The 20,683-nt window shown below is 41.7% G+C and overlaps 1 protein-coding gene across 2 annotated transcripts in view; it reads right to left on the bottom strand.

Moving 5' to 3' along the window:
* Positions 1 to 5,307: 5,307 nt before the first annotated feature.
* The window catches only part of Dixdc1 (DIX domain containing 1), a 68,886-nt gene continuing 53,510 nt past the window's right edge, over positions 5,308 to 20,683 (bottom strand). For both annotated transcript variants that reach the window (XM_052188378.1, XM_052188380.1), the window contains 3 exons: positions 11,624 to 11,729; positions 9,539 to 9,647; positions 5,308 to 7,413 (listed from right to left, as the gene is read on the bottom strand). In XM_052188378.1, the coding sequence (XP_052044338.1) occupies positions 7,333 to 7,413; positions 9,539 to 9,647; positions 11,624 to 11,729 (296 nt within the window). In that variant the 3' untranslated portion in view covers positions 5,308 to 7,332. The remainder of the gene's footprint in view (positions 7,414 to 9,538; positions 9,648 to 11,623; positions 11,730 to 20,683) is intronic.

Here is a 20,683-nt window from a genome sequence, read left to right as displayed (position 1 = left end):
GTCGCGCAGTGTCGTAAAAGCGGCCGCTTGGACGGGCGACCGGAACGTAGGGCTTCTGCGCCTCTCTGCTGGGGAACCGGTCGGAGACAGCCGAGAGGGACCCGAGGCTGCAGCTCAGGATCTGCGGTGACGAAGGCGCTCGGAGCAGTGCACGTTTGGAAAAAACGGGAAAGGCCCTAGGAGAGGTGCTGCAGAGGATGGGAAGTACGGCCGGCTCTACGGTGGTGGCCTAAGGGACGGGAGAATCGGACCGGCTGCAGTTTGAAGGCAGGGAGGCGGTGCCAAAGGGAACGGCCGCCTTTGCTTTAAGAAAAAGCAGGGAAAAGAGCCTGGGCTGACAGTAATCCAGAGCTTTGGGTCAATGGGTGCGGGCGCACCTCCAAAAGTTGGAGGAAGGAAATGCCCTCGAGTGACCTCCAGGGATCAGTGGTGTCCCTTGGCTGCAGAGCTGTTCTAGGTCCCTAGCCCACCGGAAACGGGGGCAGCAGGGTTTTCAGCCAAATGACATGAAGGTACATTTTACACTTCGAATTAGTCTCAGGACTAATTATATTTCCTATATAAAGATACTTTTTTGTAAAAACAGTTTTTATTACCCCAGGATTACCACTGTATCCTCTTAAATAGCGAAAATATTTAAAGACACTGAACAAGGTGGCACATTCCTTTAATTATAGCATTCGTGAGACTTAGGCAGGTGGATCCCTAAGTTCTAGGCCAGCCTGATATATATAGTTCATTGCCAGGCCAGCTTGGGCTACAGACTGAGATTCATTTTGAAAACAAAGACTTAAGATACAATTTTGCAAAAGCCATTGTGCAGTTTTGTGAACTCAATAGGAAAACAACAACAAAAACCTTTCTTAAACTATGGAGTAACAATATGGGGTCAAAAGAAAAATGGCAACAATGAAAAGCTTCCGAACCCAACCCCGCCAACTTAGGTTGTTTCTCTCTACTGCTGCCTACACTGAATCCCACCGGGTCCCTGCAGCTGTAGCTCTGAGGACACCTGTGCCCTTTGCACTGCCATGCCCTCGGTGTCACACAAGGCCAGCCAACACTGCTTGAGACACCTTGGCACAGATTCACCATGTGTGGTGTGATTCGCCCTGGTTTTACTATACAAAGTTTTCTGCTCTCATGTGAACATACTGGTTTTAATTATAGAAAACAGACGTTTCCCACAGCCATTCCTTATATATGAACATTATAGTAGTATAATCTTTAGGCTGAATTGTTAGAGTATTTGAATTTTAAAATTGCCGTGGCTGATTTGGATTTCACAGAAAATCAGTCAGTGAATTTTGGTTTGAGATTAGGACTAAACTTTCCAATAAATGTCTCCCTAGATTTTCCTATTCTATGTTACATTTTGTTTGTTTATTTTCTTGAGACAGGGTTTCTATGTATAGCTCTGGCTGTCCTGGAACTCACTCTGTAGACCAAGCTGGCCTCGTGCTCAGAAATTCACATGCCTCTGCCTCCCAAGTGCTGGAATTAAAGGCATGAGCCACGACTGCCTGGCATTACATATTTTTTTTAAATTATGACATTTTCTTTGTATATGCTAACACACTTACCTCTGAACCATCTCTCCAGCTCAACACTGAGCTGTCTCGCCAGCTCATATGTTACATATTTATGTGAAGCAGCATCCTCAGTATTGACAACTATAAATCAAAATATTAATCAACTCTATGTACTGTGGTAGCATATATTTAAGCTGGCCTTTTTTTACTGGCAGCACAGTTCACACAGGATATCTCATTTATTGGACTAAACTATGTCCATCCTAAAAGAATGTCTGTCTAAAATGGGTATATACGCAATGTAATTTTTTTCAGTCACAAATAATGGGATTTGTCATTCAAAAAATGGATGCAACTTAATTAAGCAAATTAACTCAGTCTCAGATAAATATTGTATATTTTCTCTCATTTGTGAGCCTAGACTTTATGCTCAAAATCATAAATGTCTATATGCCAAGGACATAGAAATGAAACTAAAGGGATTAATGGGAAGGAGAAAGGGAAGAGAGGGAGGGGTAAAGAGCTATGGAGAAGAATGTACTCAAAGTATGTCTCATGCTGTATGAGAATGTCTTTTATGAAAGTCAACACTGTGTACAATGAGCTTATAGTATGGTATGCACATGTCTACACACATACATACACAGGAACAAGCATATTTAAACAAATATTAAGGCTGGGAGTATAGCTAAGTTAGAAAAGCATTTGCTTAGCGTGCATCAGGTTCTGAGTTTAATCCTTAGCACCTGACAAACTAATCCCAGCATTTGGGAAGTGGGAGCAAGAAAATCACAAGTTCAGGGTCATCCTCAGCTATGTAACCAGTTCAAGGCCATGAGAAACTTTATATGTGTGTGTGTGTGTATAAAAAGATAGGTGTATATAGTTTTGTTAGATTTTGCCATATTCTGTCCCAAAAGCATTTGTACAGGATTACCTGGTTTCCCAGAGCCTCAGCACAGAATATGTTCTTATAATTCTTTTTGTAGGGAGAAGGGGTGCCAAAAATGTCATAATTGTCTATTCATAATTTTAATTTATAAATTACATTTATTGTCTATTATCTTACTAATCTGTAAGGCAAATCAAGATCTTATCTGCTGTTTCTCATTGTCTAATAGTAATTGTGCTGAGTGCCTGACTTTTCAGTTATTAGTAATGATTTATGTGCAACATTTATGAAATATGTATCCATTGTATGGTTTATATAATTAGAAAGCCTTATCAGTGACATTAAATTAGGAGGAAGCATGTGCTATATTTACACCAGTATACAGATGGTCAGAGAACACCAAGAACACAAGAAGAAATTGGGAGGAAAAAGAGTTAAAACTGATAGCCAGTATGGTGTATATGACTGTTTTTCTGTTGTTCAAGCACCAGGTGGCCAGTTTGGGGCTAGCCTTGGATACCTACATGTATTCTATCTTTAAAAAAAAAAAAAATCTTGAAAGGCAGAGGCAGATAGGTCTCTGTTGAGTTCCAGGCCAGACAGGTCTACACAGTGAGACCCTGCCTCAAACACAACAAAGCTGGATGTATATAATCAGAAACCAAATGAAAGAAAGCACTAGGAGGAGCTAAAGGTTGAACTGTATCAAGCATTTAAATTGGTAACATTAAGTGATAAATGAAGACTGCTTGGATTTGGGAAAGACAGCAGCAGCCTTTAAATTGATTTGTGAATTCCTTATTCATTTCTGGGCTGGGCAATAGTCCAAACCTGTGGTTCCAGCTACTGCAGAGGTTGAAGGAAAATTATTAATTACCTGAATATATCTGTTTAGTTAACATGGTGAGATGCTGTCTCAAAATAGGAAAATAAATACACATTTCTGGCTGGGATCTTCAGTGGCTTGGTGTAGAAATCATGGTTAGCATATACAGGGTTCAGGACTCAGTTTTAAACACTTCTGAGCTAACTAGGGTTCAAATTGCATTTGAAAACTAATGTTACACAGTTTATACTCTCAGGTTCTTATGTGTCTATACATTTACATACGACTTCAAAAGAGTTGCAAAATTAACTGATCCTTTTTTTATAGTAATCCATCTTGATCTATCTTGTGCTTACATTAGAAATACCTACAGTAAAATATATCTAGCAATAAAACAATCCTTATCTCCACCCTCCTGATAATGAGCAAACATGCTACCCGGGAGATCACTTGAGGGAATTTTCCGTCACTAAATGTAAGTGGCTTTACTGGCTGATCTCAGGTAAGAGATATAAATGAAAATGATGAAGTGGATTTAGTTTGCAAACTCCATTTTATTCATAGTGTGTGTTTGGTTTTGACTTGTTCACAATTCTGGTACATATAGGCAGTTAAAACGGGTTATTACTTTGATGATTGAAAACCTCTGGTATAACAGTCCATGAAAACATTGTAAAACAGAATACATGGTAAGAGTCTCTGAAAGCAATGGTTACAAACATCCATGTTTCTAAGAAAATAGAGCTTTACATATAAGTATTTTAAGCAAGCCTTACCTCTTAAGTTTGACAAATAAGACTGTGCAGTCATGATACTTATGAGTAAAAATTAAAATTTTAATTATAACAGGTATGCTTTTCAGTAACTGGGTATTCTTAAGTTGGATGTAGAACATAAAGATCTTTTCAATATTCAGTCAACCCAATCAAAAGAGCTGAAAACTCAGTCCAAAAGGAGCATTGCAGTTGCCAAAAGTATCTAATCCATACTTCTATTTAACCCAGACACAGATCTCAGTATAGGCCAGTCCGGCATTAACCTGGAACTGCTCTTGCCTCAGCCTCCCAAATGTTGGAATTACAGGCATGTATCTATCACCAGGCAGAAGCTTTCGGTACAAACTGTGAAATGTTCCAGATGATTTAGGGAATTGAGCAAGATGATGATACTCTTCAGTTTTTAAATAACTAAATTAGCATTTTAAAGATTTATTCATATTATTTTTATTTATGTGTATATAGGTGTCTATGTAGATTCATTTTTTACACATGAGTACATTTGTTTTGGTTTTGGTTTTGTGTTTTGTTGTTTTCAAGATAGAGTCTCACTATGTAGCTCTGGCTGTCATGGAACTTACTAAGTAGACCAAGCTAGCCTTAAACTCCAAGAGATCCTCCTGCCTCTGCCGCCCCCCCCCACTCCCACCCCCCACCCCATGTTGGGATTAAAGGGTTGATCCACTAGTTTTTCCCAAGGAAAGAGGATGTCAGCAATGGCAAGCTGGCCTAGCCCACGCCAGTGTCTCGAGGAAACAATAGTTCCAGCCACAAGTTCTCAAGAGCAGGGTGCTCAACCTTCCTAATGCTGTGACCTTTAATACAGTTCATGTTGTGATCCCCACCATAGAACTAACTTTGCCACTGCTATAAATCACAATGTAAATATCTGTGTGTTCCAGTGATCTTAGGTGACCCTGGGAAAGGGGTCACAACCTACAGGTAGAGAACTGCTGTCTTTGAGTGTACCAAATAGGAGATTATTCAAGAGAATGAATTCATGCTTGCTTCTGCTCTGAAGACTCCAGAGTTACAGACCAGAACGAGGATCCCTGACCTGTTGTGTACAGGAATTAATGAAATACAACCTCTGGCAGAAATGCTTGGCCATTTTACTTATGAGACAAGAGATTAATGAACTCCATTCTCCCTAGCATTCAACTTCTGCTTTCTGTGTGGACACTGAGGCCATGCGGGTCCTTTCTATGTGGGCACTGAGGCCATGCAGGTCCTTTTCCAAAACTGAGAAAAAAATAAAACACGATGTAAGAGGACTTGAAGTTTTGTCTCTGATTTAATTTTTGCCGAAAAGTTAATTTCACATAATGTTAAGACTGCTGAAAGAAAACAGACAAGGAGAGTCTTATTTAAGAGGCAGACAACTCAAGGTACATTGTCTCTGGACTACAGTATTGAAGTTTAGCCTGACCACTTTCATGCTGTCAAACAGTAAAACATTAATGTTCATGCAACAGAGAAATTGGTGATCCATGGACTGTTTAATCCCTCCAGTTGACTTGGAAAAAACCAGAAATAACCTTTTTCTTCTGTTGGCTTTCACAATGAGTTGTTCTTGCTTATGGCTGACTTTCCTGAACTTTCCTAGTTACAGCTGATGAAAAATTGTTCTTCAATAGAAGACCAGGGTAGTGTGCATGGAAGACATCAGGTCTTTTTGATCTCATGTCTTTTAGAAGAGCAATCAACTAGAAAAAAATAAAATAAAAAAAGATCTCCACCACTAAAAGCAGGGAGAATTGGCCAGACCCAACTGCCGTTAGTATACTCGTAACAAAATAAAGCTTGTTCTGAAACCACAAGAGGCAGTAGGAAGAGGCCATAGAAAAGCTGCTGGGTGCAGTAGAAAATGGAGAGAGGATAGGGACCGTGAGATTACACAGACGTCACTTAGTTATAAAAATAGACATGGTTCTCAGACAAAAGCAAATGAGTACAAAACAATTCTCAAACATGGACTATTTTTAAAAGACATGTCTATATAAAACAATAAGACATTATCTCAGCGTTCCAAGGAGTATTCTGTTCAAATGGCTGAAAATGGGAGACAGAGACAGGCGGGTCCCAGAACTGAGCCATCTGTCCCGCTCTTCTGTTTGGCAGTGTACAGTGTGGTTGCAGACTGCTTTGAGGGACTGTATAAGTAGATAACCATGGCTGATGGCGGGTGGTGCTAGGCGAGTGAATAAGAAAACCCAAGTTAGTGAGTAATCTCTGGAAGTTGAACTCTTTAGCTTCTATACTTGACAATGTTGCAATAAGAAATGACTTCACCTTGAAATCAACCCTGCCATTCACAACTCATTCACACTCCATGCCCAAGGGTTCCACTGTCCCCTAAGGGAACAGCCCAAGCTAACTATGTAATAGAAAATAACTCCAGCCTTGAAGTGAGAGGCAGACCAGTAAGTCGTGCTCAGTACTCAAACCACAAACACAAATTAAGGGTCTGTCTCCTTGTAAAGGCAATACCATGAGTTTGAGTCAAGGGATGTGGGTAGCAGCACCTTTCTGTATCCTCCTGGATTCTTAAGGAGCCTCTCGAGTCTCTCATTCTTTTCAAACACAAAGTTTATCTGTTTGGAGAAAAATAAATGGCTCTAGAGTTAAAGAGTCCTCAGAGAAAACCAACAGTATGTGAAAATGCCCCACTGGGCTAAGGACGAGCTGTAGAGCCAGCTATAACCAGAAGAGGCAGTCCAAGATCTTCATTGTGGTTTTGGCGTATTATAGCACAATATAGGCAGCCCTCTCCCCACCCAGTCAACAAGTGAGCATCATTCCTGTCCGGGTCAGTTACGCATGTGGGCCTTCATCTTTGGGACCACCTCACAAGTCACTCCTGGTTTGCAATATTTGCAAAGAAGCAGAAACGTTGGTCCTTCTGCCTTGTCTGTCAGTACAAATGCTGGGGCTCTGATTGCAGCAACCTTCGAGGCCAACCCTTGGAGTGATACATCCACTTCCAGGTGCCAGATCACAGCAGCCATGCCCCTCCCACTCGGAGACAGGGGTCATCCTTCCCTGGTGGTTAAGGCCTTCGGTTTGTTGTCCTCAGAGTAGATTAAAACACTGTTCCCACGGACAAGGAGCGCCACATAAACCCATGTTCTACGTTTTGGACAGAGATTTGAAGTACCAGATAAGCCAGGCACACAAACAGGACTGGCCCATGACCATCATACTTGAAGAAGCTTCTTTTTGGCAGCACGAATTAGAAACTTCTCGGCATACTCTGGCGTTAGTTCTCTTTCCTGAGAGCAGCAGCCGGGGAGGTGCAGGGTGCCGTTAATTCTCTCTATGGTCCTCTTCCACCCAGGCTACAATTTTCCCTTCCCATCCGGGGATGGCATCATCATCATGGAAAACCTAGTTTAAAAAATAAAGCCATAATAGAAAAATGTTGCCCAAAATGTGGTGTCTGCCTGTAATTGGAGAGCCCAGCAGGCTGAGGCAGAACAGTTATGAGTTCCAGACCAAGTTGGGTCACAGTGTGATATCCTATCTTATTTTTTAAAGATTTATTTTATGTATACGAGTACACTGTGGCTGTCTTCAGGCACACCAGAAGAAGACATCAGGTCCTATTACAGATGGTTGTGAGCTACCATTTAGTTGCTGGGAATTGAACTCAGAACCTTTGGAAGAACAGGGCTCTTAACCACTGAACCATCCCATGATATCCCCCATCTTACCAATACAGAAAGCTGGTAAAAGAGACTGAAGGGCTGTGAGATGGCTCAGTGGATAAAGGCACTATCACAAGACCTAAATTCAATGACAGGACCCAAAGGGTGGAAAGAGAAAATCACATCCTGACTCCACAAGTTGTCCTTGACTTGCAGAAAACAGAGAGAGAGGGAGGGAGGGAGAGGGTGTAGAATTAGCACAAGAAAAAGAAGTGTGCTGCAGTCGAAAGAGCTAAAAGGACTGGAGATCTGAAGGATGCTTTCATCAGACATGGAGAGGCAGAATATGGAGTTGGTCTTGCTTTAGTCCACCATTTCCTCACTGTGCTCCTTTTCCTCTCATTTGGAAGAGAAATGCATATCCTGTGCCACTGTTTGTTGGAGGTATATGATCTAATTTTTGATTCTGATTTTACAAGGGGTTATAGTTAAGAGATCACCTTGAATCTTCAAAAAGACTTTGAACTTTAATTTTAAAGTGTCGAGATCGGGATAGACTGTGGACTTTTGAAGTTGGACTGACTGCATCTTTTGCATTATGATATGGTTTCAAGCCTATGGGGGCCAGGGAGTAGAATGGTGATTTAGATAAGAATGTTTCCCATAAGAAAGAGGAACACTCCTCCACTGCTGGTGGGGTTGCAAATTGGTACAACCACTCTGGAAATCAGTCTGGCGGTTCCTCCGAAAACTGGGCACCTCACTTCCAGAAGATCCTGCTATACCACTCCTGGGCATATATCCAGAGGATTCCCCACCATGTAATAAGGATACATGCTCTACTATGTTCATAGCAGCCCTATTTATAATTGCCAGATGCTGGAAAGAACCCAGGTATCCCTCAACAGAAGAGTGGATGCAAAAAATGTGGTATATCTACACAATGGAGTACTATTCAGCCATTAGAAACAATGAATTCATGAAATTCTTAGGCAAATGGATGGAGCTAGAGAACATCATACTAAGTGAGGTAACCCAGACTCAAAAGGTGAATCATGGTATGCACTCACTAATAAGTGGATATTAACCTAGAAAACTGGAATACCCAAAACATAATCCACACATCAAATGATATACAAGAAGAAAGGAGGGGTGGCCCCTGGTTCTGGAAAGACTCAGTGAAACAGTATTCGGCAAAACCAGAACGGGGAAGTGGGAAGGGGTGGGAGGGAGGACAGGGGAAGAGAAGGGGGCTTACGGGACTTTCGGGGAGTGGGGGGGCTAGAAAAGGGGAAATCATTTGAAATGTAAATAAATTATATCGAATAAAAAAATTTAAAAAAAAAAGAATGTTTCCCATAAACTCATATGTTGGAATGCTTAGACATCAGGGAGTGGCACTACTTGGGAGAGATTAGCAAGTGTGGTCTTGTTGGTGGAAGTTTGCCTTTGGAGATGGGCTTTGAGGTTTCGAGGGCCCAAGCCAAGCCCAGTGTCTGTCTGTCTGTATGTATGTATGTCTCTGTCAATCTCTCTCTCTCTCTCTCTCTCTCTCTCTCTCTCTCTCTCTCTCTCTCTTATCCCTCTTATTCACTGCCTGCAAATCTAGAACAGTAGAACTCTCAGCTCCTTCTCCTGCTCTACTGCACAATATCAACACTATCATGTTTCCCACCATGATGATAATGGACAGAAACTGAAACTGTAAGCCAGCCCCAGTTAAATGCTTTCTTTTATAAGAGTTGTCTCAGTCATGGTGTCTCTTCATAGCAATAGAATACTGACTAGGATGAGAACTCAGGTACTTCTGGGAGCTAATTCAGGAGTGAACAATAGCACTGCCAGCTTGTTCCTGGATTCTGTACCTCTTCTTTGACAGTGCCAAACTCTGGATCCAGTGCTTTGAAGTGGTACCGGTGATTCCCTTCCCGATCAATAGCTGCTTTAAAATCCTTCAGTGTCACCTCCCCCAACCTGTAATAAAGAAGAGTGTACCAAAATAGTTTGTTAATCAATAGGCTGGGAAGGTAGTGTGTTAGCTTTAAGTCCAGTCCCCAGCCAAAGTCAACAGGCAGAAACAGCATGGCTTCATTACTAGGTCACAGCCCCTGATAACCAAGATAATCACTAAAATAGAAGTTGGGCAACAGTCAGCACTAGGAGTGAGCATAGCATTACACATCAGGCAATCCAAGAACTCAGATTCATTGCTTTTGCTCTTTTTAACCTGAAAATAAGGTATTCACAATAAAAATCATTAAATAACTACTAATATTACTAAGTTTTCTCTGTTTCTCCCCTGGCATAGTGGTCCAGGTTTTTTTTTTTTTTTTTTTTGGTTGGTTGGGGTTTTTTTGTTGATGTTGTTGTTGTTGTTTTTTGTTTTGTTTTTGGTTTTTTTTTGTTTGGTTTTTTGGTTTTTTGGATTTGGTTTTTGGAGACAGGGTTTCTCTGTGTATCCCTGGCTGTCCTGGGACTCACTCTGTAGACCAGGCTGGCCTCGAACTCAGAAATTCACCTGCCTCTGCCTCCCAGAGTGCTGGGATTACAGGCGTGCGCCACCACTGCCTGGCTGTGGTCCAGGTTTTTTAGGCTGATAAAATTAAATTCATCAGGCTGTTTTTTGTTTTGTTTTTAACAGGGTCTCACTCTGTAGCCCAAGCTTGCCTGGCTTTTCTATGCAGCGTAGGGAGGCTCCAAATTCAAAACCCTGTTTCAGACCCGTTGATCAGATTACACATTAGTGCCGCTCAACTCAATACCAGCATTCCCTCTGTGTTTAGGAGATACAGAAATGTCCCGTGGTGGTGCATGCCTTTAATCCCAGCACCATGGAGGCAGCAGCAAGCAGATCTCTGAGTTCAAAACCATCCTGATCTAAAGAGTGAGCTTCAGGACAGCTAGGACTACACAGAGAAACCCTGTCGTGGAAAACAACCCCCCCCCAAAAGAAAATAATATAAAACAAAAAAACCCTCACTGCTGTCTAGTCCAAATAAGCAGACTCTAAGAGAGGAGAAAACCTAAGAGCCTCTCTTGGTAGTGGGTCAGGGTTTACTTTCTTTATAGACCTAGAGCCTTAAGCAATACAAGGCAAGTACGCCATCGCTGAGCTCCATCCCAGCCCCTTTGCAGCATTTTTATTCACTGGGAGGAACTGTACTGAGCTGAACTTCTGGGACATTTTCCACATAATTTCTTCCAGGTATGACTTGTCATCATCGCACAGTAGTAAACACCCACGAGCAGTGCCCAGGAGGTCAGGCTGGAGGTCCTGGCTACCAGAAGGAGCTATGTTGAATACTTCAAAGAACAACTTTTTCCAAACTTGTATAGCCATCAGAACAAGAAGTACAATTATTTTTCCTGTGGGCCTGGGTGTGGTGGCACATGCCTTTAATCTTAACACTTGGGAGGCAGGGGCAGGTGGATCTCTGAAAGTTCAAGACTAGACTGGTGAGTGCAGGCTACCCAGAGCTACACAGTGAGTCCCTGAAAAACTGAGACAAAACAAAAAAAATCCAAAACAGCATACAGCTGTTATTCCTGTGCCTAGCAGTACCTCCTGCTTATCCATTATAATGCCATTGGTTGCTGGGTGTGGTGGTGTGCGCCTTTATCCTCAGCACTCAGAAGGCAAGGCAGGAGGATCTCTATTAGCTGGAGGGGGGTCAGCCTGGTCTACATAGAGAGTTCAAGACCAGCCAAGGCTACATAGTAATACTTTGTCTCAAAACAACAACAAACCAAAAACCAAACAAACAACAAAAGCCAAAGCAAACAAACAAAACCCTGCTAAGCCAGAAGGAAGCTGAATCTCTAAGTGCTGGGCACTGGCTTCCTTACCAGCTGCTTTACAAACACCTTCAGCTGCTCACCAGACTGTTACCAAGGGCTCTGCCTCTGTCCGGTTTGTTTTTGACAGTGAAATAATGACAGGGACGTCTCACCTCTTTGGTATATTGACCATGAAGGGCGTGAGTGAGCGGTCGGTGAAATAGAGCACTTTAGTGCAGGTGCTGCTGACGGCCGGAGAACTCTGGGAGTGAGGCAGCGCTGCAAGCAGAGACAGAGTTAGAGCATTCGGGTCTGTCCACACTATTCCTCCCTTTGTTTACTCAAAATGTCTCAGGAGGCCGAAGCTGCCCGAGGTCAGTGCCTCCATCAGCCTTGCCAAAGCACCATGTCCCCAGAGCATGTCTCATGATCTTCACGAGGACAAGGGGTGCCTCGGGCATGAGCATCATCGCGGAGCCCCATTGCTCATTCAGTCCAGGGATTTCTGTCAGAGGAATGCCACCTGCTCTGACAGCACTGTTGCTAAAGGTCAAGAGACCAGAGAATGTTCCTGGCTGGATTTCAGGGGACTCAGAGTAGACACCCAGCAGGACCTACAAACTGCCTATATTCAGATTTTGCAGTAAGAATATTTACATGATTTATAAAAAGAAAGAATAATGGGCAGGGGCGGGGGAGGACCCAGGGAAACCGGACTATCAAAGTTCTGATCCCAAGGGCCTGTACTTCAGCCTATAAAAGTGTGGTCCTGTGCTGTGCTTGGGGTTGTAGTTGTTTTGAGACAGAGTGTCACTATGCACCCTATCTGGCTTAGAACTCATGAGAAACACCTAACTGACCTTGAGTGCACAGAGCTCTACCTACCTCACTCTGCCTTCTGAGTGCTGGGATTAAAAATGTAGGCTACCACCATATATATACTTTACATTTACTTTAGTGTAGGCATGTGTGGAGATCAGAGGACAGATTTTAGGAGACAGTTCTTTTCTTCCACCCCATTAGATCAAGGACCTTTACCCACTGAGCCAGCCTGCCAGACCCTAAAAGACTCTACTGGAGATATATGTGGTTCTGGTAGCATCCAGCCAGTCACCAAACAGGAGCTCTACTAGTAATCAATGTGGTGAGAACAATCAGACCCAACAGAGCAAACACATGTACAATCTCACCTGCTTCTGACTCCGAGCATTGTCAACCTCACCTGTAAACCACAACCGAGTCAACAGCTGTCAGAGAAGGAGGAAGAGAGAGAGAGGAGGAAGGAGGAAGAGGAGGAGAAAGAGGAAAGAAGGAGAAATTCTAGGAAAAGTAAGCATGCCAAATCCCAGATATCTTCATAGGAAAGGAATTTGGACTTCGCTATTTTTATTATTACTTTGACAAATAGACTCTTTTGTTATCAAGGTTCTCTGTATATATGAAAATATATGAGATTTTGAATTTATAAATGCCTTAAAATCCAATAAAGCATCAGGAAATATGTCTTAAAAATAAGAGTTGGGAGACTGGAGAGGTGGCTCAGTCTCTTGCAAGAGACCTGGGTTCCGGTAACCCACATGGTCCTGTTCTAGGGGCTCTGATGCCCTCTTCTGGCCTCCAGAGGCACTACACATATAGTGTATACACATGCCTAAAAAGAAAACAAGTAAATCTTAAAAGATAGAGTTGGACACCTGTAATCCCAGCACTTGGGAGGCAGCTCTCTGTGAGTTCAAGCCAGCCAGAATTGCATAGTGAGGCCTTGTCTCAAACAACAAAACGGTCCTAGAGGATTAAAGACCCATTACAGAATAAAAGTGAGTCCTGTACCAGGCCTCATACTGTACAGAAAAATGACTCTAAATGAACCATAAGCCTAAACTTAAAAGCTATTCAGAAACAGTTCTTCCTCGGTGCTTCTGACCGCTCACATCTTAATCTGATGTCCGCTCACGTCTTAATCTGATGACCGCTCACGTCTTAATCTGATGACCGCTCACATCTTAATCTGATGACCGCTCACATCTTAATCTGATGACCGCTCACGTCTTAATCTGATGTCCGTAGAGTCGCTCGGCTCTGGCTGTGCTGCTTTCCTGGCCCATGTTATTTCTCACATGTTTAAATTTTCCTAATTTCTATCATCACATATTTAAGTTTGTGGATTCCTTCAGTGGCTGCATTGAGTCTCCTGAGGCCTATGTTAGAAACCATCTTCACATCTATCTGTGCTTTTATTTTTAACCATTTTATTTTATTCCTTATAATTTGTCTCATTACTAAAATCCCTCATTGGCATGTTTTTATTATAACAATGAACACATTAATCTGTCATTCATTTCTAATTCCTGGTCTCAACATACTTGTCTCACTTGGGTTTGGCTCTGTTGACTGATCTGGTTCTTGGCAGTGGCTTATGTTTTTCTTATTGCTTTTGGGAATGTCTCTTAAGTTTCTTTTGTGGGGGATGGGGCTAGTGTGCACAAACATATTGAGGTCATGGAACAACTTGAAGAAGTTAGTTCTTTCCTAACATGTAGGCCTAATAATTTATTTTGGTTTTGTTTGTTTTTTCAAGTCAAGGTCTCACTGTGTAGCACTGGCTGTCCTGGAAGTTGCTCTGTCCTGAACTCTTAGATCTGTCTGTCTCTGTCTTCTGAGTTCTGGGACTAAAGGTGTGTGCCATCATGCCCTGCTGGCCCTCATAATTTTTTTGTGAGTGTCAGACATCAAGTGTCAGAATAAAAGTGAGTCCTGTACCACTTTTAGTGATACAGGGAGTAGACAGTCCCGGCACTCAAGAGGCGGGGGCAGGAAGATCATAAATTTGACCACAGTAGTATGACTCTGTCTCAGAGACAGGGAGAGAGAGAGAGAGATAGACAGACACACACAGACAGACAGACAGATACAGACAGACAGACCATCTCTGGCTATGGTGTACTGTGTCTTCTGCCAGCACAGGAGTGGCAACAGCATCCTAGCTGTGGTTGGGTCTTTGGTTGCTAAGGGCCTGCTGCCTCTCAAATACCAGGATTAAACGCCACTACTGCCTGGATTTCCAGATGTTTTTTGGGTTTTTTTGTTTGTTTGCTTGCTTGTTTTTGTTTTTGTGTTTGTTTTTGCTCTACAAGGTACAAGCTTTGAGCTTTGTAGTAGAAGTACTCCTGTCCGCTGGTCCTGCACCAACAGGGAAGTTCTCTATTGATTCTGTCGTTACAAACAAACAACTTCATGAAGAGAATAGAAGTCTGTAGAAAGTGTCTACTTATTGTAAACTCCTGTGCCCTTAGCACCCAGGGTTCTCTGCTTAGACTTTAGCAATGCAAGGAAGTCTTGAAAAATTATTTTTATGCGTGGCACAGTGGCCATCACCCTTCCCAGTGTCACCACACACAAGCTGCTGCTGGCACCCCCTCCCTCTGCACCCACTCGCTTCTGTCTCAGGCTGTCTCATTTCTCAGGCGGGCTCAAAACTTGGGATGTTTAAGATTAACCAGTTTCCTCTTCAGTTAATGTACAAAGTTCTATCTAACTTTCTATATTCTAGACAGAAGCCAGAATTATACTATTTAAAAAAAAAATCACATTTTAAGAATTGAGACAGAGCTGGGACAGGATCCTTCCAGTTTCTACTTGTACCCAGAGCTGATCCTGTGCCACAGTGCTCCATACCCAAAATTCCTCCAGGAGAGAGTGAGTCTCCCAAGAGTGCTGACAAGCCTGTGACCACAGGTAAGACCACAACTTCTGTTCTGAGGGACCCACCCAGAGCCCTCAGGACACAGGAACTGAGGAGTAGCCATGGTGCCACAGCTCTCGATACCCAAATTCCTCCCAAAGAGAACTGGTCTCCCAAGAGTACTGACACACAGGCTTGCAGGAGGGACAAGCCACAGTCAGAGACAGCAAGACCAGCTAACACCAAAGGTAACCAGATGGCAAGTGGCAAGGGCAAGAACATAAGCAACAGAAACAACGGCTATTTGGCATCATCAGAACCCAGTTCTCCCACCACATTGAGCCTTGGAGACCCCAACACAGAAAAGCAAGACTCTGATTTAAAAGTCACATCTCTGATTTAAAAGTCACATCTCATGATGATAACAGGACTTTAAGAAGAACATAAATAACTCCCTTAAAGAAATACAGAAGAACGCCAAGTAAACAGCCAGAAGCCCTTAAAGAGGAAACACAAAAACCCCTTAAAGAATTACAGGAAAACACAACCAAACAGGTGAAGGAAGTGAACAAAAAAAAATCCACGATCTAAAAATGGAAATAGAATCAATAAAGAAATCACAAAGGGAGACAACCCTGGATATAGAAAACCTAGGAAAGAGAGCAGGAGTCATAGACACAAGCATCACCAACAGAATACAAGAGATAGAAGAGAGAATCTAGAAACCATTGACACAGCAGAAAAAAAATGCAAAATACAAAAAGCTTCTAACCCAAAACATCCAGGAAATCCAGACACAATGAGAATACCAAACCTAAGGACAATAGGTATAGAAGAGAGTGAGGATTCCCAACTTAAACGGCTAGTAAATATCTTCAACAAAATTATAAAAGAAAGAGATGCCCATAACCATACAAGAAGCCTACAGAACTCCAAATAGATTGGACCAGAAAAGGAATTCCTCCTGTCACATAATAATCAAAACATCAAATGCACAAAACAAAGAAAGATATTAAAAAGCAGTAAGGAAAAAAGGTCAAGTAACATATAAAGGCAAACCTATCAGAATTACATCAGACTTCTCACCAGAGACTATGAAAGCTAGAAGATCCTGGGCAGATGTTATACAGACCCTAAGAACACAAATGCCAGCCCAGACTACTATACCCAGCAAAAACTCTCAATTACCATAGATGGAGAAACCAAGATATTCCATTACAAAAACAAATTTATACAATATCTTCCTACAAAACCAGCCCTACAAAGGATAATAGATGGAAAATGCCAACACGAGGAAGGAAATTACTCCCTAGAAAAAGCAAGAAAGTAATCTTCTTTCAACAAACCCAAAAGAAGATACCCATACAAACATACAAATAACATCAAAATAACAGAAAGCAACAATCACTATTCCTTATTATCTCTTAATATCAATGGACTCAATTCCCCACCAAAAAGACATAGACAAACAGTCTGGATACATAAACAGGACCCAGCATTTTGCTGCATACAGGAAACACACCTCAGTGTCAAAGACAGACACTATCTCAGAGGAAAGGGCTGGAAAACAATTTTCCAAGTAAATGGTCCCAAGAAACAAGCTGGAGTAACCATTCTTTTTTTTTTTAATTGGATATATTCTTTATTTAAATTTCAAATGTTATCCCCTTTCCCAGTTTCCCCCACTCCCGGATAGCCCCGACCCCATCCTCCCTCCCCCTACTTCTATGAGGGTGTTCCTCCACCTACTCCACTCCCACCTCCCCCCACCCTCGATTCCCCTACTTTGGGGCATCTATCCAGCCTTCATAGGACCAAGGACCTCTCCTCACATTGACGCCTGACAAGGCAATCCTTTGCTAGATATGCAGCTGAAGCCATGTGTACCCCTTGGTTGATGGCTTAGTCCCTGGGAACTCTGGGGGATCTGGTTGGTTGATACTGTTGTTCTTGCTATGAGGTTGCAAACCCCTTCAGCATAAAATCAATTTTCAACAAAAAGTTATGAACAAGGATAAGAAAGGACACTTCATACTCATCAAAGGAAAAATCTACCAAGAGGAACTCTCAATTCTGAACATCTATGCTCCAAATTCAAGGGCGCACATGTTCATTAAAGAAACTTTACTAAAGCTCAAAACACACATTGAACCTCACACAATAACAGTGGGAGACTTCAACACCTCACTCTCATCAATGGATAGATCATAGAAACACAAACTAAACAGAGACACATTGAAACTAACACACAATATGGACCAAATGGATTTAACAGATATCTATAGAACATTTCATCCTAAAACAAACAAAATAATATACCTTCTTCTCAGCACCTCATGGTACCTTCTCAAAAACTGACCATATAATTGGTCACAAAACAGGCCTCAACAGATAGAAGACTGAAATACTCCCATGCATCCTATCAGATCACCATGGACTAATAAGTCTGGTCTTTGATAGCAACAAAAACAACAGAAAGCCCACATACACATGGAAGCTGAACAACGCCTTTCTCAATGATAACTTGGTCAAGGAAGAAATAAAGAAATTAAAGACCTTAAAATTTAATGAAAATGAAGGCACAGCACACCAAAACTTATGGGACACAATGAAAGCAGTGCTAAAAGGAAAACTCATAGCTCTGAATGCCTCAGAAAAGAAACTGGAGAGAGCTTACGCTACCAGCTTAACATACCTGAAAGCTCTCAAACAAAAAGAAGCAAATACACCCAAGAGGAGTAGACAGCAGGAAATAATCAAACTCTGGGCTGAAATCAACCAAGTAGAAACAAATAGAACTATACAAAGAATCAACAAAACGAGAAGCTGGTTCTTTGAGAAAAACCAACAAAATAAACGGAGCTTTAGTCAGACTAATCAGAGGGCTCAGAGACAGTATTCAAATTAACAAAATCAGAAATGAAAAGGGAGAGATACCATCAGCAACTGAGGAAATTCAAAAAATCATCAGATCCTACTACAAAAGCCTACACTCAACAAAACTGAAAAATCTGGATGATATGAACAATCAAAATCTGGATTTTCGGGCTGGAGAGATGGCTCAGTGGTTAAGAGCACTGACTGCTCTTCCAGAGGTCCTGAGTTCAATTCCCAGCAACCACATGGTGGCTCATAACCATCTGTAATGGGATCTGATGCCCTCTTCTGGTGTGTCTGAAGACAGCTACAGTGTACTCACATACATAAAATAAATAAATCTTAAAAAAAAAAAATCCTCAATTTAAAAAAAAAAAATCTGGATTTTCTAGACAGATACCAAGTACCAAAGTTAAATCAGGATCAGATAAACCATCTAATCAGTCCCATAACCCCTAAAGAAATAGAAGCAGTCATTAAAAGCCTCCCAACCAAAAAATAAATAATAATAATAATAATAAAAATTTTTAAAAGCCCATGGCCCGGTTGGGTTTAGTGCAAAATTCTATCAGACCTTCAAAGAAGACCTAATACTTATACTCTTCAAACTATTCCACAAAATAGAAACAGAAGGAACACTAGCCAGTTCATTCTATGAAGCCACAATTACTCTGTGTATTCTCCCTTGGAGATGGAATGTCTGTCTAATCAGGAACTTGTCACAGTATCCTTTCATAGAGGACTTCATAAGAGACTTTCTCCTACTTCTAGCATGTTTAATGTTCCAAATAGATTTTTAAAAACTGGTTGAATACATATTACTTTTAACTTCAGAAGATATCGTGTATATTTAAGAGGCATTTAACTATTATATATTATTTCGATGACTTAAAATGTCAATAATGAGTTGTATATTTTAAAATCGTATTAATGTAATAAAATTGAGGCAGAATTCATATAAGGTAGATTTCACCATTTTAACCATTTTAAAGTGTGCAATTTAGTGACAGTTAGTGCATTCACAATACCATGCAAACATTTATCCCTATCTAGCCCCGGACACTGTCATCATCCCTCAAGAAACCTGAACTGGAAAGGTGGCCATTGCCATGGCCACTAAGAATGCTCAGTGGGTGAAGGTGCTCCCAAGCCTGGTGAGTCATGCAAATTCACCCCAGAACTTACATGGTGGAAGGAGAGAACTGACTCCTGTAATTTGCCTTGTTCCCTCCACACATGCACTATGTGTGCCCACATACATTACACACACATTACAAAAGCCCTTTCTCCTTCCTTCTGGATCCTGGCATGCATCTAACCCAACCCTCTAACTCTCTAATAATTTGTTTGTTTAGGACATTGCATATAAATGTTCAAATGTAATGTATGTCCTTCAGGTTTTTTTTTTAAGGTATTCTTTTCACTTTGTGGTGTGTGTGTGTGTGTGTGTGTGTGTGTGTGTGTGTGTGTGTGTGTGTGTAAAAGTCAGAGGTAAGTTAGATGAATAGTTGGCCAGAGAGCCATTATCCCTGCCTTTTTACACTAAGCTCACAGGCATGTGTGACCATACCTGGCTTTTTACACAGAGGCTGGGGACTTTAATTCAGGTCCTCACACTTGTGAGGCAGGCCCTTTGCCAACTAGGCTTTGGGGTCTGTTATCTTGTACTTAGCATAATCTGTTTTCAGAGTTCATTTTAAATGTGTATCGGTGCTTTATCTATTCCTTTCTGTAGATGAAGAATGTTCCACTGTGTCTATCACATTTGCCTATCTTTTATCAGTTGGCAGACACCCATGCTAGTTCTTTGGGGGCTTATACCTATCACTTCCTGGGTCATTCTGTGTTTAGCCTTTGGTGACTGTTTTGCTCCGTTTGCAACCTCATAACAACACAGAAGAGTTCCAGTTTCTCCATGGCTTTTGTCAACACTTGTTACTTTCCATTTTCTTGGAACCATCTAGAAGAAATGAAGTGGCGTGTCACTGTGGGGTTTCAGTTTTGCCTTTCGAGCTAGGGATTAAATGTAGGACCTTGCCATAAGCTAAGCACTCATTCTCCCACTAACCCGGAGCCCTCACTGTGGGTTTTCTCTTTACGGGCTTATTTTATTCTTAAGTATGTGTCTGTATCTGTGTGGGGTGTGTGCATATAAGTGCAGGTGCCTGCAGAGGCCAGAAGAGGACACTGGATTCCTTGGAGCTGGAGTTACAGGTGATTATCAGCTACCAGGTGTGGGTGCTGGGACTGAACTCAGCCCTCTGAAAGAGCAGGAAGTTTGCTCTCTAGATCTTTGCTATGATTTTCATTTGCAGTTCCTAACGGCTAATATATTTTATTGTTTACTTATATACTTGTGTCTTTAGAAAAAATGTTTACTTGAGGCCTTTATCTATTTTTTTTCTAGTCTTCTGCTATTGAATTTATATATTCTGGATCTGAGGCCCAGATAAATGACTCACAAATGCTTTCTTTATTCTGTAGATTGTCTTTTCCTTTTTGACAAACATGTTTCTATACAGTCCTAGCTGGCCTGGAACTCCCGTGTATAACAAAGCTGACTGCAAGCCTGTGATGATCAGGTCTCAGCCTCCTGACTGCTAGGATTAAAGGCATGTGCCCATGCGCAGCCCTTTTTACTTTCTAGATAGTGTCCTTTATGCAAAAACACGTT

This window comes from Apodemus sylvaticus, chromosome 7 (assembly GCF_947179515.1).
Source record: "Apodemus sylvaticus chromosome 7, mApoSyl1.1, whole genome shotgun sequence".
NCBI classification, from domain to species: Eukaryota; Metazoa; Chordata; class Mammalia; order Rodentia; family Muridae; genus Apodemus; species Apodemus sylvaticus.
This window is presented reverse-complemented; position numbering and strand designations above follow the sequence as displayed.